The sequence below is a fragment of the Vigna unguiculata genome, chromosome 9 (assembly GCF_037176805.1).
Source record: "Vigna unguiculata cultivar grain cowpea cultivar isolate G323 ecotype 2 chromosome 9, ASM3717680v1, whole genome shotgun sequence".
Taxonomy (NCBI): Eukaryota; Viridiplantae; Streptophyta; class Magnoliopsida; order Fabales; family Fabaceae; genus Vigna; species Vigna unguiculata.
In genome coordinates, this window is record NC_140800.1 from 33,265,708 (window position 1) to 33,288,173 (window position 22,466).

The following is a 22,466-nucleotide window of genomic DNA, read 5'->3' on the forward strand; positions in this document are numbered from 1 at the left end:
TTTGTCCTTTAATTTTTAGTGAAAATTAAAATTAGTTCTTTTCTGAAATTTTGGCTCAATTTAATTTCTCAACTTAAAAAATGTGTGGGTTTAGTCCTTTAAAAAAATTTTGTTAAGTTTATTTGATGTTTCAAATACGTTTCATGTTTCATGTTTCATTGATAACATGATAACATTTGAGTTGTTTACATCGTTTGACTCATTTTCACTTTAATATTAACTAAAACGTATTTGAAACGTCAAATAAACTTAAAAAAAAATTGGTTAAAAGGACTAAATTCATGTATTTCTATGATTAGAAGATTAAATTTGGTCAAATTTTCGAATAATGATTAATTCTAATTTTCATGAAAATTAAGGGATCAAAAACATATTTAACCCTAAACAAAACTAGTTTCTACACCCACATCAATTTCTCTTCTAGTTGTGGTTGTGTTCCTTTTAAGAGATAAATTTGAGAGGGAATGAGTGGATTTGGAGGTGAAGTTGTGGGTGTTTCTTTTAAGCAATTTGAAGATAAAAGTGAGTGAATTTGGGATAAAGTTGGTGAGAAATTTAACTAATGTGACAGATAAAAGAAAAGTAATAATATATATAAAATGAATATTACAAAATTGCTCTTGGTTTAAAAATAATATAAACATTAATTTTGGAGGAGTTAGTAACTCATTTTTAAAAATGTGGTCTAAATAATTTTGGTAAAAAAATTTATATCACAACTGGATTAGGAATCTCATTGTGCATGTTCAGGAATATCATATAATGAGCCTCAAAAGTTACACTCACAAGAAAATATGTTTGAGAAAATATGATAAATTAAGAATGTGGTGAGGAAAACATTGTAAAACAACATAAAATTCACACAAATCTCTTTGAAAAGCGGGATGAGATTATCCACCATCTTGCAAATCCATCCGTGTATTTATGTAGAAATCGCTTCAAAAGAACACCAAATTCTCTTCATATTTGTCTTACCAAATATGCTCTATAGTTACGTCTTATCAAACGAACACTTTAGAGTTCGCAAATATCTTCTCAAGCAATCAAAACGTGAGATCAATCGTAATAGGGTGCTTAATACAAGTATGTATTCTCTCAAACCAAAAAACTCTAACGCTGAGGATGTGTTCCTTTGGTATGATGGATTTGGGAGAGTGTGTGAAAATGAATTTGTATGGATCGGAGGGGATGAATTTTTGTGTGTTTTTTGAGTATGTATAGAATGTGTTCTTTTGAGATGATGAATTTTAGGAAAAATGAGTGGATGAATTTAAGTGGATTTTGAAGTAAAATTTGTGTTGTTTCTTTTAAAGTATTTGGAGGTGAGAGTGAGTGGATTTGTGAGTAAAATTTATAAGAGTTTGTGAATGATTTGATTGATATGATAAATAAATAAATAAAAAAGTTTTAATAGATTAAAATTTAAGATTACTATTTTACCCTTAAGATAAAAGTTAATATATTATTACTATAATATATATATATATATATAATATTATAACAAATTATATATATTATTATAAACCCAACACATAACACCACCCATTATGCAAATGCAAACTCACACTCATGGGCCTCCTTCACACACAACGCAAGCAAAAACAAAGATGAGTTGTGCGCACAAAAAACAGATTACACCATAGGGATATAATGATAAATTAGTGGTTGATTCCTGCAAATCACTTCTAAAGTGGTGAGATGGAATAAGGATAATCTATCGTAAATCAGTTGTGTTCCTTTTTCCCAAATTCATTCAAAGAAACACATAAAATTCTAAATTCATCTCTTATAATCACTTCAAACAGAAAATTAATAGAAACGAACACACCATTAGAGAGTAAAGTAAGTGGATTTAGAGATAAATTTTGTGAAAGTTAGTGAGAGATTTGATTAATATGATAGATTAAAAAAAATTGTGAAAATAGATAGAATTTGAAGTTTATCAAAATACCCTTGATGGTAAAAATAAAATGATTTTTTAATTTGATGTGATAAAAGAATTAAAATTAAATAATATGAATTTAATAAAATTTATATAAAATTAAATAAAATTAAAAAAAATTACAATTACAATTTTGTATTAATGGGAACAAATTTTAAATTTAAAATTAAAGACAACAACACCGGTTACGTAACCGGTATCACACACTCACATCACCAGTACTGGTTATGTAACTGGTGCACACACACTCACATCGCACCGGTTATGTAATCAGTGCATACACATTCTCACACACAACGCCAGTTATGTAATCGGTGCATACATATTCACCACCTTATCTCACACACTGATGCACACACTATGAACACCGGTTCACACACAATAACACCATGTCACTCATAACCTTCAACCACACAACACAACTACATTACTATTGTCCAACACTCAAACCTTCAGAAGTTATCCACGAACAGACACACAAACACGCAAAATATGTCATGTGTGAGGGTTAAAGTGGTAAAATAGAATAATCATCCACAAATCTTTGCATCCCAAAAAGGATGAAACAATTGTTAAATCTGCAAATCCGGACGCCCTTTTCTTCGCAAATCACTTGAAGAGAACACATGCATTCTTTACAATCCACACATTTCTTACAGAAAAACAAATTTTAAGAAAATAAATTCTATCAAAATCTAAAATAAAAGAAAACTTGATTTGTAGTTTTATTTTACTTTTAAATTAAGTAGATCCAAAAAAAAAAAGCACAAATTAAAGGTGTGCTTGAGTGTCCTTGCAAATAAATAAACTGAGGTTTTTCAAACTTTCAAAGTTGTCGCTTCCACAATGTAGTTTATGCAGTTTAAAAAATCCCAAATAGACCCAGTTGTTAAAAGACAATTAAAATTTTAATGGTGAGGATTATTTGAAATTCCAAGTAGCTAATTACAAACTTTTAAAGTGTAAAATATTGATTGAAAAGAATCCAAAACAAACTAAAATCCCAGTAGACATGAAAGGAACTTGCAATGGCACATTTACAAAAGTATTGTTATAGGATACACATTATGATATTTTCCTGCAACTAACGAGAATTAGTATGTATAGAAAAAGTGTTAATATAACGTTATTAAAATAATTAACAAATTATCTATAAGTCTAAACATTGGAATATTAGACGAGATCTGACTCTACTATCTAAACCCCTGCCCAATTTGATGGTTTTGACTGAACATTTACTTTTAAAAAGACTAGTCCGTTTAAATTAAGTTGCATGTAGTATAATTTTAATTCAGATAATTAAAATACTTTTTTTACTATTTATTTAGTAACTTAATACAACAATAACGAGATTAGGTCGAATTAAGTCATTAGTTAAATAATTGAAATTGTATAATCACTTCTTAATCTTTTAAAAAACTTCATAATCTAACATTCACGTCATTTATTAATTCTTGTCAGATAGCAGTAGTACTTATAACAAACACAAACAATCTTTCTTAACTTGTTTAAAAGTTAAAAAGATAATCATATATCTACTTTAAAACTCTACAATCCTAAAAAAAATGTGGATTATACATTATTTACTATTAAATACTATACAAGGAATAAAATATTTATGCGACCATCTATGAAATTGGTTTTCACACAAAAAAGTACTTGATGGATAATATTCTTGTCATATATTTATTATGTAATTGAATTGTATCAGATGTATCCGTCTGAAACTTAACTAATCGAATCTAATGTTAATGGATACACTAAATGAAACTTAATTCGATCCAAAGAATTCAATCCACAAAAATATAATTGGACTAGCCACTTCCACCCACCCCTGAACATGAAGCAAAATATCGAAACAATAACCAACTCAGAAAAGCAACTCATGGCTGCAAATATATTGGTGAAAAAAATATTTCAATTGGGGAAAAATGGACTGCAATTTACAAAAGGAAAATGTTTTGACACTACAACTAATGTTTAGAACAACAGAGACAAGCCCTCTTCAAGAGGACATGGTTTTTAATTGATAAATGCCAATGGAAGACCAGTAGTGCCACCATCAAATCGAAGAAAGGGCAAAGCCTGCATCATAACTTGCTGCAGCTAACTTCAAATTTGAAGTTAAATTACCTGTAAAAACTTGAATTATTTTCTTACTCTTGGTTTGTTGAACTTTGTTCTCTTTCCTTTGCTCTTTTACAAGGCAATGACTGTTATTAAATGACTGGTATGTTTTCCTTTCTTGAATTTTTGGAAGACCTGAAAAAGGGAGAGAACCAGCAAGATGTTAAAGCATATTTCTAAGTCAACATAGAAACTTAAAGTACTAGAAGAGAAATGAATGGGTGAAGATCAATCTCCTTTCATTCCTTGTTCTTCACATACTTCCCACGAAAATGGCACTGATTAGAGCATTAAAAAAAAAACCAGTAAACATAAGCAGCTTGCAATAAGTACACTTGCCTCCTTTGGGGATAACGCTTTAGATCACCCTGTGTGTCTTTACAGGCTTGTCTCCTCTCATGTTGATTACGATGTCCCTGAAAAATGACAGCACAAGAAATATAAAAATTCTTAGGACTGAAAATTATAAGTATTTGAAGCAAGCAGACCACATCCAAAAAATGTGAATATTATCTCCATGACACTAAAAAGAGAACAGTTCTTTAAACTGATTGGCTTATTACTACTTGGATATCTGTGATTATGTTATATCTTTTCAAGCAGTTGGATTATGTTATATATATATATACACACACACACATTTATCCGTTTATGAACCGATAGAACAACGAAAAGGAACGCAAGTGCTTTTACCAGCTTTACTATGTAGAAGAAAAAAAATAAGGAGAAACTTGTACTCATTCTGTGATGTCTATCATCAAGGTAATTCTCAAACAGCACAAAGCTCATCGCAACAGCTGTTGACAGAAAACTGCCTCGCTCTCAATTTGCTAGAACAAGGCAGCATAGATGTATCTAGGGAAATTTTCTCAAAAAGCTTACGGGAAACTTAAAGGGAGGTGTAGAACAGTAATGCATCAAAACCAATTGACCACCAAAAACAGAATTTAAATAAATCTAATCATTCAAGGGCATGCAGATTGAAGTACAACAAACTATTTATTGAAACAATGTGGAAACTTAAAAAAAATACAAAGATAATACTATGATTGGAATTTAATACAACTGATTGTTTTTAATAACAAGGAACAGCATAAATTATATATGAAAATTGATTGTCTTAGAATGGGAGTGAATAACTTAAGTGGCTTAAGGGCTAGTTAAAATACATCGACTCATAGGAAAATAGTAAGACACGTTTTCTTAGTACTATTACTCTAAAAGTAATTATGAACAGCTTAAAATAAAAGTAAAATAGAAAACTGAATACTTTTCAGAGGGCTTTATCATTTATCTTTGAAATACAGTGAGAGGCTTGTACATAACAGAGTCTCCTACCAGTAAACTTGATCACCAGGATGTTATCTTTCATTTTCCTTCTGGATGTCAGGTGTTGTTGTCAACCAATTACAGTATTGTATGTAGTTGAAGAAATCCTCATCATACTTTTTATATTTGGGAGAGGAGGAGACAATACAAGTATTATTAACAGATCTACAAGCCCATCTCAATAAACATAATTAGGAGGCCATAAGCACCATACTAACTTCCAGTACTGTAATACTGTGGTTTGCCCGCTTATAGTTAGATATATTTTTCTTTATATTTTCTTGCTCTTCTATTAAGCTTCAGGGAGAATGACAAATGGTATTAAATGCTGATAAAATTTGTCTAAAAGAAGCACTCTGACCCAATAGGTAATAAACCTTTTATTCAATACACTGAAACCTCTTAAAACACAAATCATAATGTTTATGAGCACCCAATTAAGTATATTTCTTACCAAAGAAAACATAAGTTACCTACGTCCGCACCACAATCATCTAAACATTCAATAACTAAACAGTAGTAAAATTATACTTGAACACACAAAGCACTCCTAATCAAAGATTATACAATGGTTATAAATATGGGGAAGGAATAAGATAAGAATCTGTAATGAAAAAAGTTAGTTATTTTTGGGTTCTAAATAACACCAACATTTCTATGATATACATACATGCATAAACACACGTATATATACAGAAGCTGTAGAGTGAACATTTTGATGGGTTTATCCTACTGAAAGCAAACCTTATCATCAAGTTTAAGAACATGAGTCAGAACAGGAAATATAATGATTAAAGAAGCCAAAAATAGTAGTACAAAACCTCCAGCAGAAAGTGATAAGAAATATTGAGATAGATCCCATGCAATCATAAAAATCGGGAAGAAAACTAAACACTTTTTTAAGTTGCACTAGAAGTTGCAATTTTATTCTTCATCAAATCGCTGTCAAATCTAAACAAAACCTTCCGTACGTACAGTCAAAAGAACACTGACATTACCACTCCAAACTTCCACCAACACAAATCTTGAACAGGATATAGATCAATCTGCCGAAACCAACATAAAATATAAAGGCACCACCATTTTTCAAGCATGCGATAACGATGCAAACAACAAAGCACATCCAATAACAGTAACAAAGAATAGAGAAATACAAAAAACAAAGCAAGTGGCAAACTCCTCGTATGTTATAAAGAGTAACTTAGTTCAAAAATTAAACGCAAGAGCCTCAGCAAAGGCACAAGGTATGAGAACTTCAATTTCAAAGTTCAAACCGGAGCAAAAGCATTCCAATGGTTGAACATATATATTCAGAAACAAAAGCTACGTACGCTCTTACTTGGAGTTGTCAATTGCATTGACATCAACGTCACGATGCACGAGAGTGGAGTTACTCTTCCTCTTGGCGAGAAACTTGTTCTTAGGTTTCCTCTCTCTGACTTTCCAAACGTTGTTCTTCCTGAACACGAACTTGTCCACCTTCCACCCAGGGCAACTCGTGTCGATCACGGTCACCTCGCTCTTCGTGAAACCCTTCAACTCGTTACCCTCCTCCTCCTCTTCGCCGCGATCCGCGACGGCCTCCTCTTCCACTTCCGCCACGAACGCGTCGCCTCTTGGGGCGGCGGCTGCGACGGCGACGGCGGTATTGGCGGCGGAGGAGGCGAGGAAGATTTTAGGGTTGGTCTGTTTCCTGGGGCATTTTTTGTTGGTTTTAGTGATGGTGGCGCCCATGCAGAAGAGCTCAGCGAGGAGGGCCGTCATGGGCTTGGGCTCGTCTCGGCCTGCGGAGGGAGGTTTCCGGGGCGGGTCATTGGGGCGGGCCTGGGGTGACTGGGGAGGGGCAGTGAGGAGGAAGGAATCGAGGTCGGGCTCGTCGCCGGTGGGGATGCCCTTGCTGGACCGGAGACGGTCGAGCCAATTCAGACCGGATTTTCCGGTCTGGACCGAGCAGAGCATGGTGGTTGAGGAGAGAAAGAAAGTGAATGTGGACGACAGTGGTGGGAGTGATAAACGAAACCAAACAAAAGAAAGAAAGGGGAAAGAGGAAGAGGAGTGCGCAATGCGCGTCGTGAGTCGTCGGTGACTGCCACGTGGACGACAAAGTGATATACTGTGTTTTAAAATCGGAGAAAACTTATTTATTATTTATTATCTGTTGTATTTAGAATTTTATCCTATTTATTACCGATGTACTTATACTTTAATGAACATAATTTATTATTTTAATAAACATATTAAAAAAGAAAAAACACCTGCAATATCTGTAAAATCGAAAGTCATGTGAGTAGGCAGTGTTTGGTGATTACACTTACCTATGTGTGAATGTATTTGGGAAGTGGCGAGAGTAAAATCAACGTGGATGTCTTGTGAACCACGCCCCTCAAAGACCGCTGAAAATAGATTATTACTTTCCTTTTTTTTTTCTACTTCATCCTCAATAAATAAACAAATACTTTCTATTGCAACTGTTAATGTGATGTGAATGAGGTATTTATTGCAACTGTTAATGTGAGTAGGGTATTTATTGCAACTGTTATAATTATACGTTGGTTTATTAAGAAATTATAGTAAATTTGTAATTGAAATTATGGAAGAATTGTGTTGGCAAATATTTACTATATTTTGTTTATGCTCAGCTTGCATACAGAATTCACATCTTAATACTTCCCCCAGTTCAAAACAAGACTCTTATAACTCCAAAACATATATAAAAATTATTCAATTTATATATTTCAGTCAAAAGATATCTGTAATTCTTTTATATATTTTTTTTAATGTAAGTAATTATGCATAAACCACTTAGTTATATGTAGGGATACTATTAAATTTTTAAAATACTATTATTTTTAAATAGAGATTGATATATTTTAACAAAAAAGTATGCATAATTCTCCATAACAAAATTTTTAAATGGAGGAGATTGTTAAATTAGTGGATACATTTATTTAATATTTGTTTAACAAATAAATATTTCTGAAATTTAAAGATTCAACTTGATCTTAATCATTTAATAATTTGTTTAACTTTCAAACTGTACATAAAATTTAAACAAATATACTATATCAATAATTTCACTTAATTTTCGACAATATATAATTCTATATATTAGTAATACATAATTAATAATATCAAGCTCCATTTAATAATGATGATTTAAATATATATATATATATATATATATATATAAAGAATTTATGTATTTAGTTTTAGTTATAAATTATATTCAAATAGTATTTATATTTTTTTCTTCAAGAAGTTAGGGTTTAGAAAATACAAAGTTCAAATTATATTTATATGTTATATTTTACTAGAATTAGAAATTTAAACCAATTGTATTAAAATAGGCTCTCTTTTTTTTCTGATCGGCGTATTAAAATAGGTTTGTTTGCTATAATTAGTTCAAGCAATATTTTTTGTGTGGCTCATTGCATATTTTAAAGTGTTTTAACTTTTTTTTTATTGAATTGACATGATTGTAGATAAATATACATAACTAGTGTTTATATGCTTACGCACTTTTTTTTTAATGGAATAATATAATTATTATAATATTTAAATAGATAGGCTTTAAATATCTATAAATATATATATATATATATATATATATATATATATAATAAATGTGATTTTGAAAAGTTTAATAATTTTAAAAATTAAAATATTATATGGTAATATATTAAAATATTTTTTATGTAAATTTTTAATATTAAAATGTATAATAATAATTAATTGATACGTGGTTATGAATTTAAGAAATTATTTTAGGTAATATTTAGATAAATTAATAAATAAATTGATATAAATTAATTAATTAATTTGAATGAAATATTTTTTAATATTTAAAATATGTACGATAGAAGTATGAATGCAATTATAACTTATATAACTTATATTCTTTTCTACGTATTAATGTGACATCCCATTTTAAATAGATTAATCTATCAAATAAAGCATCACATCTTTATAACAGTAGAGAGCAAAAACTGACAGAAAAACTATAGTCAAGGAAGGCACTTTTACAGTCACCCATGAGAGTACTTGCAAGGAAAATTAGGCATACAACCATGCCATAACCAAAACATAATCCAAAGTTCAACAATTACACCAAAACAAGACTCCTAGAACTAGGAATAACACAAGACTATTGTCATTTAAACACTGCTCCCAAGAGCCAAAGGGGACAGGGCCCTCTACTCCGCACCACCGTTACCGTCAGGTCCACCTTCCACATGCTTCCCATCTGCTCCCACCGATAGGGTGATCATTGCAAAAAAGAAACAGACAAGTACAACACGAAGATAAAAGGGTAAGCTAGAGTGAAGATATGGGTTAACAAATTATAGAGTACGTACAAGGCAAGGCAAGGCATTACATTTAACAAAAGACACTCAGATCATGCAAGAACAATCAAATGCAGTTACTATGACTCGATATCCGGATCATACACTTGATATAGGATTCTAAAGGAAGTATGCGCTTGTGCTGGTTTCTAGACTCTGCAGATTTTAGACGCAGGGGGTTATCACCCAACCACACACAAGGTTAATCCTTTATTGTCTCGGGCCTAAACTGTCCCAAGACAAGGACCTCCTGCCACTTTCACCACATAACCCATTCTGCTCTACGTGAGCGTGAATGCTTATTAGAGTTCAGGATACCTTCCTTTATCTAGACATCTCCTATATCAAGGTATACACTAGGCATGCATATATATATATATATATATATATATATATATATATATATATATATATATATATATATATATATATATATACTTATCACTAGGGGTTTCCCATGAAACTCCCTCACCAACACTATTCACATGCCTATCCATCACCCAATTCTCATGAAATTTCACCAACAAATATATCATGTTTCTCATTTCATACTTATCACATGCATACCACATTCAATCCAACAAAATCATAGCTTATTACCTAACAACACTTTTATTCAAAACCCGTTCAGGCATACACACCAAGCCTGGTCACATACTATGAGCAAAGAAATTAATTCACACACATATAGAGTCACATCAGCCAACAAGCAGTTCCTGTCACAACATCTCGGCCAAGCTAAAGGTCCCCGTCCAGGCGAAAGGGTTCCTTTCGCTCAGGCGACCCCTCCTCGCCTAGGCGAGAGCGCGACAGTGGCCACTGCAAGGTTCTAGCGGGTTCTCGCTCAGGCGACAACGTCTCGCCTAAGCGAGACTGCGCCTTGCTCAAAAATAAAAACCAGTTGCCAATGCGACAACACGAGCTGGAACCCAGGGTGAGTCCCTGCTATTCTCGCTTGGGTGAGATTAGTAGGTTCTGCACCTATTGATACATGCACTACCATCTCAACCAAGCATACACACGGGTTTAAAATAGATTCACGAACCAGACTATAAATGAGCAGAATAACCTAAGAGCACAAAGTTTCTAGTTTCTCTTACCTTTTTGGGGTACTAACACAGAGAATGGTAAACCAAGCAAGACCAAACGAGATTCTGGAGCAACCTACAGAACTGAGAACGAACACTCATGGAGATGAGAATGGGTATTAAGGGAAACCTACAACAAAACCGAAGTTTTTAACTGAAAAAGAGGAAGGATGAAGTTAAAGCTCAACTTACCTGAGAGCATTAAACAGAGAAGCTTAGCTGGAAACGAAAGAACTTATGCCCTAGCAGAGCTCTAACTCAAGGTTCAGAGGTGTGTGAGGGAGGGAGACAGTCTCTGAAAAATGGCACAAGAGAGGGAGTGAGCTGCAAGAGTGACAGAGGGCTCCCTACAAGGCTGGCCTTGGGCCTGCGAAAGGCCAGCCCCAAACACAAAGAGCTGAAAAGAAATGGGGCTTACAATCTCCCCAACAACAAAAATTTTTCGTCCTCGAAAAATAGACTTACTAGAAAAGGTGTGGATAAGAACTCCTTATGTCTTCCTCTAGCTCCCAGGTAGAGTCACCCGTCCTACGGTCCCAGATGACCTTCACAAGACTGGTGGCTCTTCCCTTCCGCTCTTTAACTTGGCGATCCCCCAATGCCACCGGTTGCACCACTACTCGGAGATCCTCCCTGACTTGCACATCCTCCGCCTCCAACACATGTGATGGGTCAAAAACATACTTTCGTAGTTGTGAGACATGGAAGACTGGATGGAGATTAGCCAACTGGGGTGGCAAGGCTATCTCATAAGCCACGAGCCCTATCCTCCTCAAGATCTGATACGGACCCAAGAACTTAGGAGACAACTTCCTTGAGCGGATAGCCCTCCCCACAACAGTGGTTCGGGTCACCCTTAAGAACACATGCTCCCCAGCCTCGAACTCTAGGGGTCTTCTCCTCCGGTCTGCTTAGGTTTTCTGCCGACTCTGAGATGCTTGCAACCTATCTCTCACCAACTGCACTTTCTCTGTGGTCTGTTGCAACAACTCAGGTCCTACCAAAACCGACTCGCCATCCTGGTACCAACATAAGGGAGTCCTACACCTCCTCCCATATCAAGCCTCATAGGGCGACATCCCTATACTCGTCTGGTAACTGTTGTTATAGGTGAACTCCACCAGTGGCAACACCTCATCCCAACTGCCAAGATGATCTAGGATGCACGTCCTCAACAAGTCCTCCAAGGACTGAATCACCCTTTTTGATTGGCCATCCATCTGAGGATGATAAGCAGAACTCATCCTCAACCTACTACCCATAGTCTCCTGCAGCGTCTGCTAGAACCTTGAAGTGAATCGGGGGTCTCTGTCAGACACTATGCTACTGGGTACTCCATGAAGCCTCACTATTTCTCGAATGTAGAGCTGGGCCAACTTGGCCATAGACATTCTGAGATTCATTGCCAAAAAGTGAGCACTCTTGGTCAGCCGATCCACCACCACCCATATAGCATCATGCCCTCTCACGGTACGAGGCAGGTGGGTAACAAAATCCATAGCTATGCTATCCCACTTCCACACCGGAATATCCAAGGGCTGGAGCGTTCCACCAGGTTTCTGATGCTCCACCTTAGCCTTTTGACAAGTCAAACAAGCGGATACAAACTGTGCAACTTCCTTCTTCATGCCTTGCCACCAAAAATTCTCCTTGAGGTCTTAGTACATCTTAGTCATGCCAGGATGCAGACTAAGACGACTCATGTTTCCCTCCTCAAGCACCAATCTCCTCAGCTCAGCATTATCTGGCACACAGACTCTGCCTCTGAACCTCAACACACCGTCACTACCCAAGGCAAACTCCTTGGCCTGTTCCGATCCCAGCAGTTCTTTCACCCTCTGTAAGTTAGCATCTTATGCTTGCTTTTCCTTTATCAAGCTCAGGAAGTCACTAGATATAGCTAAGGTGTTGTACCTAATGAATTCTGGTTCCAACTCAACGTGTATCCTCATATCTCTAAAGCTCTCAAGCAACTCCAACTCTTTAATCATCAAGTGTGCCACATGTACCGTCTTCCTACTCAGTGCGTCAGCCACCACATTCGCCTTCCTTGGGTGATATAGGAGCTCAAAATCATAGTCCTTTAGGAACTCTATCCACCGTTTCTGCCTCATATTTAACTCCTTCTGATCAAAGAGATACTTCAGGCTCTTGTGGTCACTAAACACCCGAAACTGCGCACTATACAGGTAGTGCCTCCAAATCTTCAAAGCAAAGACCATTGTCGCTAGCTCTAGATCATTAGTGGGGTAGTTCTTCTCATGAATCTTCAACTTCCTTGAAGCATAGGCCACCACCTTCCTTTCTTGCATCAAAACGCAACCAAGACCCTGATGAGAGGCATCACAGTAAACCTCAAAGGGTTTACTTACGTCTGGAATGATCAAAGCGGGAGCACTCGTCAGCCTCTGCTTAAGCTCCCTGAAGCTCTCCTCACACCTATCAGTCCATGCAAAAGGGTGGTCCTTCCTGGTTAGCTGAGTTAGGGGGGCTACTATCTTCGAGAACCCTCTATAAACCTCCGGTAGTAGCCAGCTAGACCCACGAAACTCTGAATTTCCGTCACGGATTTGGGACATTCCACTGTATCATTACTTCCACCTTAGCTAGATCCACAACTATACCTTGAGCCGATATCATGTGCCCCAAGAACTGCACCTCCCTCATCCAGAAGTCACACTTCAACAACTTGGCAAACAGTTGCTTCTCCCTCAAGATACCAAGCACTATCCTCAAGTGCTCGGCATGTTCCTCATGCGTCCTGGAGTAGATGAGTATGTCGTCTATAAAGATCACGACAAACTTATCTAGAAACTGGCGGAAGATCTTGTTCATGTAATCCATGAACAAGGCTGGAGCATTTGTCACACCAAATGACATAACTACATACTCATAATGCCCGTATCTGGATCTAAAGGCAGTCTTCTGAACATCCTCTATCTTCACCAAGATTTGGTGGTAACCCGATCGGAGATCAATCTTTGAGAACATCGACGCTCCATGTAGCTGATCCATCAAATCATCTATTCTTGGTAAGGGATACTTGTTTTTTATGGTCAACTTGTTCAACTGACGGTAGTCCACACACAGCCTTGAACCGCATCCTTCTTCTTGACCAGTAACACTGGAGCTCCCCAAGGTGAAGCACTAGGCCGTATAAGCTATTTCTGAAGCAACTCTTCAATTTGTCTCTTCAATTCCACCAACTCTGCAAGAGCCATGCGGTAAGGAACTATTGACACGGGATCCGCTCCTGGTACCAGATCAATGGAGAACTCTACTTCTCTCCTCGGGGGTAAACCTGGTACCTCTCCAGGGAACACATCCTCAAACTCTCGCACGACGGGAATTACCGTTATTCTCTCCTCTTTCTCCACCTCCAACTAAGCATAGATCAAGAAGCACTGAGCACCCTCCTTGATCTCTTTTAAAACACCTTGAGAGGACAACAACTTCGGTTCCTCTATGTCGGAGAACAACAACTTCTTCTCCCAACAATCAATGAGAACGCGATTGTCAGAGAGCCAATCCATTCCCAAGATCACGTTCAAACCTTGCAGAGGTAGACATATCAAGTTCACTTTAGACATGCGCCCCTCTACTTCTACTGGACATCTAGCACACACAAAAGACGTTCTGACTAACCCAGATGCCGGCGTAGACACCACAAGATCGAATTGTAGCTCACTAACTGGCATACTCAACTTAAGCACATAAGACTCTGACACAAAAGAGTGTGTCGCTCCAGAATCAAACAGCACACATCGGGGTTTTTCCCCAATCAAGCCACATCCAACAACAAGATTACCTGAGTCTGTCGCCTCCGTCCCAATCATAGCATACACACGGCCTGCTGCTCGGGGCCTGCTGCCCCCTCTCCCCTGACGAGTCTAAGCTGGAGTCTGCACCGGGGATCTCATTGCAGTCCCCCTGGAGGAGGGGCAATCCTTAACCAAGTGCCCCGTCTTCCCACAACCATGGCATCTCCGTGTGCTTGCCAACTGCGGGCATGCACTCCTCAGATGTGGTTCGTTGCACTGATAGCATCTAGGCACCGATGATTGCTGAGGGGTGAATCCCCTGGCCACCTGAGGTTGCGGCCTAAAATAGGGTTTCTTCCTCTCTTCCACCCTAGATCGGGACCTAGATGATCCACTGGCCTTCTGCTGCTGAACCTGCTGAGCCTCTACCTCAGCCTTCATTCGCTCCATAACACGAGCTCTCTCCACCAAAGCTGCAAAGTCTTTGATGGAAAGTGGTGCCACCATCAACCTGAAATCTCCACGTAGCCCATTTTCAAACTTTTTGTAGCGCCACTCCTCATCCAGCGGCATGGTGTAAAAGCGTCCCAGATGCTTGAATCTCTCTGCATACTCAGCTACAGATTTATCCCCCTGTACCAGCTGGAGGAATTCCACCTCTTTAGCGTACCTCACGCTATCAGGGAAATATTCTGACAAGAACTTCCTCTTGAAGGCTTTCCAGGTGACCTCTTCATGCCTCTCTTCCATAACCAGTCTCATACTAGCCCACCAATGCTCAGCCTCTCTTGTGAGCATATAGACTATGAAAGCAAGCCTGCTCTCATTGGGGCATCTCTTGGCATCGAAGATGCGCTCCATGTCTTTCATCCACTGGTCTGCCTGGTCGGGACTCGTCTTGCCATCGAACTTGGCAGGTTGGTGCTTCAAGAAATCCTCCAAAATCCATTCAGGGGGTGGAGGTTGGGGATGAGGACCATGCATCTAAGCACCAGCAGCATTCTCCTCTAACTGGCGGAGAGCATCCATATGCTGCCTCTGGACATCATCAGCAGCCTGCCTAGCAGTCTCCATCTGCTGCATCACCAGGTGTTGCTGCTCTAGGGAGGCCTCTTGGCGTTGCATTGCCGCCTCATGCTGCTACAACATGGCGTTGCTCTGTTGCGTCAAGGCTGCCGCCATAGCCTCTATCGCTCTTGCCAGGTCTTGTCCGTCGCCCTGAGGGGGTGGAGGAGGAGCTATACGAGGGGGTGCCATAACACTGGACACACATAGAGAACCATTAGAAACTTGGTTAGACTGGAAACTCATCTAAACATGACAAGAAAGGCACTACTAAAGCTAAGCAAACACATAGCCCACAGACACTAAGGAACGAAGGCTCTGATACCATAAATTGTGACATCCCATTTTAAATAGATTAATCTATCAAATAAAGCATCACATATTTATAACAGTAGAGAGCAAAAACTGACAGAAAAACCATAGTCAAGGAAGGCACTTTTACAGTCATCCACGAGAGTACTTGTAAGGAAAACTAGGCATACAACCATGCCATAACCAAAACATAATCCAAAGTTCAACAATTACACCAAAACAAGACTCCTAGAACTAGGAATAACACAAGACTACTGCCATTTAAACACTGCTCCCAAGAGCCAAAGGGGACAGGGCCCTCTACTCCGCACCACCGTTACCGTCAGGTCCACCTTCCACATGCTTCCCATCTGCTCCCACCGACAGGGTGATCATTCAAAAGAGAAACAGACAAGCACAACACGAAGATATAAGGGTAAGGTAGAGTGAAAATATGGGTTAACAAATTATAGAGTACGTACAAGGCAAGGCAAGGCATTACATTTAACAAAAGACACTCAGATCATGCAAGAACAATCAAATGCAGTTACTATGACTCGATATCCGGATCATACACTTGATATAGGATTCTAAAGGAAGTATGCACCTGTGCTGGTTTCTAGACTCTGCAGAGTTTAGACGCATGGGGTTATCACCCAACCACACACAAGGTTAATCCTTTATTGTCTCGGGCCCAAACTGTCCCAAGACAAGGACCTCCTGCCACTCTCACCACATAACCCATTCTGCTCTGCGTGAGCGTGAATGCTTATTAGAGTTCAAGATACCCTCCTTTATCTAGACATCTCCTATATCAAGGTATACACTAGGCAGGCATATATATATATATATATATATATATATATATGTATATATATATATATATGTATATATATATATACATATATATATATATATACATATATATATATATATATATATATATATACATATATATATATATACTTATCACTAGGGGTTTCCCATGAAACTCCCTCACCAACACTGTTCACATGCCTATCCATCACCCAATTCTCATGAAATTTCACCAACAAATATATCATGTTTCTCATTTCATACTTATCACATGCATACCACATTCAATCCAACAAAATCATAGCTTATTACCTAACAACACTTTTATTCAAAACCCGTTCAGGCATACACACCAAGCCTGGTCACATACTATGAGCAAAGAAATTAATTCACACACATATAGAGTCACATCAGCCAACAAGCAGTTCCTGTCACAACATCTCGCCCAAGCTAAAGGTCCTCGTCCAGGCGAAAGGGGTCCTTTCGCTCAGGCGACCCCTCCTCGCCTAGGCGAGAGCGCGACAGTGGCCACTGCAAGGTTCCAGCGGGTTCTCGCTCAGGCGACAGCGTCTCGCATAAGCGAGACTGCGCCTTGCTCAAAAATAAAAGCCAGTCGCCTAGGCGACAACACGAGCTGGAACCCAGGGTGAGTCTCTGCTATTCTCGCTTAGGCGAGGTCACTCGCTTGGGTGAGATTAGCAGGTTCTGCACCTATTGATACATGCACTACCATGTCAACCAAGCATACATACGGGTTTAAAATAGATTCACGAACCAGACTATAAATGAGCAGAATAACCTAAGAGCACAAAGTTTCTAGTTTCTCTTACCTTTTTGGGGTACTAACACAGAGAATGGTAAACCAAGCAAGACCAAACGAGATTCTGGAGCAACCTACAGAACTGAGAACGAACACTCATGGAGATGAGAATGGGTATTAAGGGAAACCTACAATAAAACCGAAGTTTTTAACTAGAAAAGAGGAAGGATGAAGTTAAAGCTCAACTTACCTGAGAGCATTAAACAGAGAAGCTTAGCTGGAAACGAAAGAACTTATGCCCTAGCAGAGCTCTAACTCAAGGTTCAGAGGTGTGTGAGGGAGGGAGACAGTCTCTGAAAAATGGCACAAGAGAGGGAGTGAGCTGCAAGAGTGACAAAGGGCTCCCTATAAGGCTGGCCTTGGGCCTGCGAAAGGTCAGGCCCAAACACAAAGAGCTGAAAAGAAATGGGGCTTACAATTAACATTATTTAAATAAATAAATAATTTAAATAAATAAATAAGTTAATTAGAACGAAATATTTTTTTATTTGTTTTTAAACTTTTAAATGTTAATATAATCTTCTTAAACTTTTAAATTACTAATTACTATTAGTGATTATTATTTACGAAATAGTTATCTATTATTTTTACCAAATTAATTTAATATATAAATATATTAATATATAAGTATACTAATATTAATGTATTAATATAAATATAAATATATGTTTTCAATATCAGACGTTAATCTAATTCTACGATTAAGAATTTGGAATTTGTATTTATTATGGTAACATGTCCCTTATGTTGTGAATGACTACTTGGCCAAACGTGTCTTTTCCATTACCTTACCCAGGTTTTATGGTGTAGGAAATCTTCTCCAAAGATTTCATCTCCTAAGGTTTCATTTTTCTCCAAAGATGCAAGTTCATCCCATGGAGAACTTTGGAAGTACAGCTAAACGAAAGAGCAAAGCCTCATTCCACATCATGCACTTCAGTAATGAGGTAAGTAAATAGTGATTCAATCTCAATGCACTTGAAAAGGATTGCATGCAATATATATTTTTCCATCTTTTTTAAAAATCATTTCCGAATGATCTCGAAATGTCTTTTTTTTTTTTTTTAAAGATGAAGTCAGAAATCTATTTTCTTTGATCAAATAGTTATAAAAGGTTGATTTTCGGTCTGACTATGTATTGATGAAAAAATATTGTAGAATTTCGATCTTTTGTAAATGCGTTTATTGAAGAATTAGATACTATATGCTATTTGGAGGACAGCAAAGGCAACATGCACATTGTGACTTATAATTGATGATACTGTTAACTTATTGGTATGTAAGTAGTTGCATATCTTGAAAATATTTGTGTTAAGAAATATGTATGAAAATTTAGAGGTGTAAAATACATAAGATATATGCTAAAATTAAAAAAAAAAACTTTAATTTATATACTAATTTACAAGAAAAGGAGAGACAAGGCTCTATGTAGACCTTCTAAGATATCTTATTAGTATTGTGTTGATTATCATATTAAGAGCTGACTTTAATTACAATTCAACCCTATAAAATAGGTTTATAAGGTGAGATTTATTCCGTGTACTATAAATTCATTTTATCTTTAGTCGATATGAGATCTCCCACACACCATCTTCATGTCGAGACATATACATCTCGAGCGTTGGATTACACATTAATGGGTGATCCGATAACGGGTGATACGATAGGCCCAACAAATTACACATTACATTAGGATAGACTCAAACTCCAGGCTTTGATATCAAGTTAAGAAGTGAACATTAAGACTAATTCAATCCTACAAAATCAACTTGTAAAGTGATGTTTGCACCTACTTATAAATTTGTCTTATCTTTAGTCGATATGAGATCTCCAACAATTTTATTTGAAAGTTATCAATGAGAATGATGATTATTTAGGTGATAATTTACTTATACGACATAAAATGTGGAATGGAGCATGGAACCATCAATTAAAGGAAATTATGTTTCATAAATATCCAAATAAAATAGATAAAGATATGATATGTGAGAAATTAACGAAGGTTGTTTCACAATTATTTGTATATATCAAGTATTAGACGTGGGCATGCTTCTTGTGAACTAATATATAAGTGGATATATTCAAATTTTGAGAATTAGGTGTTAGCACATGATACATGTATTTAATATTTATCTTCTAAAAATTATTGAGTTATGTATCGTCCATGGTACAAGTAGTCCTTCTTTGACCAGGCAAGAAAGTTGGCCCTTAGTTGAACATATAACGACTAACCAAGCCCAAAGAATCTCTGACAAACAAAAAGTCGAACAAGGAGGGTATTGGGACTAGAGGTGTCAATTTGATTCCTAGTCCATAGGCTAGCCCTGATCCACTCTTCATAAAGCCCCCTTTTAGGGGGGGCCCAAATGAGGGGGCCAAAAAAAGCCCTAGCCCCAACACCCTCTCTAGTGGGTTAAGGCCATGGCTAAGGTGGGTTAGGCCCCCCAAATAATACTACATTAAGTCAGAGTCAAAGATCAAGACGGCCGACTCGAACGGGTCCGAAGACCCAGACATGCCCGACGAGCCAAACATGTATGATCACCCGGACAAGTCTGAAGCCCAAGACGAGTATGACAACCCGGATAGGCCCGAAGACCCGAACTAGCCCAACAAATTGGACAAGTCTGAAAACCTAGATGTGTCTTATGACCTAGACGGACCTAACAACTCATATAAGCACAATGACTCAGATGATCCTGACGATCCGAACAACCTCAACACTTCGGTCGGGCCCAATGACACGGATAAGCCCGAAAACTCGAACAGACACGATGACTCGAACGAGCACGATGATCTGGACGAGCACGACAACCCAGATGGGCCTAAGGATCAGGACAAGCCCGAAGACCCAGACAAGCACGATGATTTGGATGGGCCAGACGACCCCAACGACCCCAATAGGACTGACTACCTAGACAGGCTCGATAATCCAAACGGGTCTGACGAAACTGATCCAACGATCTAGACGAACCCGACAATAAGGACAAGCCCGACTATTCGGACGAGCCCAATGGTTTGGATGGGCCCGTCCAAGTCATTTGACACGTCAAGTTCGTTGGTCCCGTCCGACTTGTTGGGACCATTTGGTCGTCGTACTCATCTTAGTCATCAAGCCTGTTTGGTTTGTCGGGTCCGTCCGAGTTGACGGGCCCATCCGTGTCGTTATGTTTGTCTGGGTCGTTGGGCCCGACCATACGAGCCCATCCAGGTCATTTCCCCCATCAAGTTCCTTGTGCTTGTCCGGACCTTCTGACCTGTCCGACTCGTTGGGTCCGTTCTGGTCGTCGGACTCGTCTTGGTCTTCGGGCCTGTTTGGTTCGTCGGGCCTATCTGAGTCGTCATGTTTGTCTGGGTCGTTGGGTCCGTCTGGTTTGTCTGGCCCGTTTGGGTGGTGGAGGTCGTTCAGGTCATCAAGCTTGTCTGGTTCATTTGGCTCGTCCAAATCGTCAAACCTGTTCGAATCATCGGGCCCATCTGGGTCGTCGGGCCCGCCCGTGCCTTCATGTATGTTCAGGTCGTTTGGCCCGTCCAGATCATCAAACCAAGTCGGATAGTCAGGCACGGTCGGATCCTCGGACCAATTCGGATCGTCTGGCCCGTTTGGGTCGTTGGACCCGTTCGAGTCGTCGGACTCGTTCAAGTCGTCCGAATCGTTCGAGTCGTTGGACCTGTTTGGGTCGTCGAGCCCATCCATGTCGTTGAGCCCATCCATGTCGTCGTGCTTGTCAGGGTCGTTGGGCAGGTTTGAGTCGTTGGGCCTATTCAAGTCGTCGTGCTTGTCCGGGTGTTTGGGTTCGTCCCACAGATAATAATATATTTTTCATTTTGAAGATGAAAGCCAATGGGTTAGCCCTGACCCACAGGGCTTTTGTGGAGTTTTTGGTCCTATGGACTTCTTTGATGGGAGCTTTTTTTTATGTGAGTTTTTTTGGCTCTAACGCACATGGGTCAAGGCCAAGCCCTGTGGGCTGGGCCAAATTGACACCTCTAATTGGGACCTTGTCGAAGGTTATGGACTGACTTCAAAAAACAATAAACTGAACAAGGAGAGGGTGTTGGGCCAACCTCAAGCCCGATAACAAACTATATACCCTTGAGGACACATTGTAAACTGACTCCTTGTAATGTTAACTTTCTTCCCAGGAGCCACATTTCTACTTGTAACAAGAATCTACTAACTCTCGAATTTCAAGAAAAGGTGGAAACATGAAATATAAACTCACATTTTTTACTTATAAATATAAAGGTTCACCCAAAGAGAGAGGACAAACTTCTTTTTGGCTGATATTTCACTTAGAAGTTAAAGTCAAAACTTACTTATTGATCTTAATTAACTATCTAACTTAGTTGTGAAAACAAGTTATATGTCAGATTTGTTCATAACTCATAAGAATTTCAAATGGAGTTTAGGATAAAAGAATGAAAATTAAACCATAATTGTATTATTAGACAAATTATAGTTTAGAATTTGTAAAACGAAATATATTATTTATTTTTACTCAAATTAAAGTGAAAATTAAACCGTAATTGTATTATTACACAAATTATAGTTTATAATTTGTAAAACGAAATATATTATTTAATTTTACTCAAATTGAAAGTCTTTCCAATTTTGAATCATATACTAATTTGCCATTTTTAAGTATTTACTATGCATTTATAATAATAATGTTATACATTGATCGTTGTTGATATGGGAATTAGCACACAATAATATATATATATATATATATATATATATTTATTTATTTATTTATTTATTTATTTATTGCATATACACCAATAAGATTTGAGTTTTGCCATAAGAGATAACTTCCCTTTAGTTTGAAACAAAGTTCTTCTTCCTCTAAAGGGTAATACATTTTTTTTTAAAAAAAAAAG

At 37.8% G+C, this 22,466-nt stretch overlaps 4 protein-coding genes across 5 annotated transcripts; all 4 read right to left on the reverse strand.

Moving 5' to 3' along the window:
- Positions 1–3,812: 3,812 nt before the first annotated feature.
- LOC114164720 (fantom protein) lies at positions 3,813–7,452 on the reverse strand. 2 transcript variants are annotated; one of them, XR_014984352.1, is made up of 3 exons: positions 6,730–7,452; positions 4,409–4,485; positions 3,813–4,204 (listed from the first exon to the last, which is right to left on the reverse strand). XR_014984352.1 is itself a non-coding variant. In XM_028049467.2 (3 exons), the coding sequence occupies exons 1-2, from the start codon at positions 7,355–7,357 to the stop codon at positions 4,428–4,430; spliced, it is 678 nt and encodes a 225-aa protein (XP_027905268.1). In that variant the 5' UTR covers positions 7,358–7,418; the 3' UTR covers positions 3,813–4,204; positions 4,409–4,427. The 2 variants fall into 2 exon arrangements, 1 of the variants encoding a protein (XP_027905268.1); XM_028049467.2 differs by having other exon boundaries at positions 6,738–7,418.
- Positions 7,453–11,293: 3,841 nt separating this feature from the next.
- Positions 11,294–12,091, reverse strand: LOC146883920 (uncharacterized). Its single transcript, XM_085666780.1, has 3 exons — positions 11,963–12,091; positions 11,786–11,848; positions 11,294–11,608 (listed from the first exon to the last, which is right to left on the reverse strand). Exons 1-3 carry the CDS (start codon positions 12,089–12,091, stop codon positions 11,294–11,296), a joined length of 507 nt encoding a protein of 168 aa, XP_085522906.1.
- Positions 12,092–13,990: 1,899 nt separating this feature from the next.
- Positions 13,991–14,665, reverse strand: LOC114163651 (uncharacterized). The gene is made up of 2 exons (XM_028047950.1): positions 14,264–14,665; positions 13,991–14,212 (listed from the first exon to the last, which is right to left on the reverse strand). Exons 1-2 carry the CDS (start codon positions 14,663–14,665, stop codon positions 13,991–13,993), a joined length of 624 nt encoding a protein of 207 aa, XP_027903751.1.
- A 54-nt stretch (positions 14,666–14,719) lies between these two features.
- On the reverse strand, positions 14,720–15,574 carry LOC114163652 (uncharacterized). Its single transcript, XM_028047951.1, has one exon. The coding sequence runs from the start codon at positions 15,572–15,574 to the stop codon at positions 14,720–14,722; it is 855 nt and encodes a 284-aa protein (XP_027903752.1).
- Positions 15,575–22,466: the final 6,892 nt, after the last annotated feature.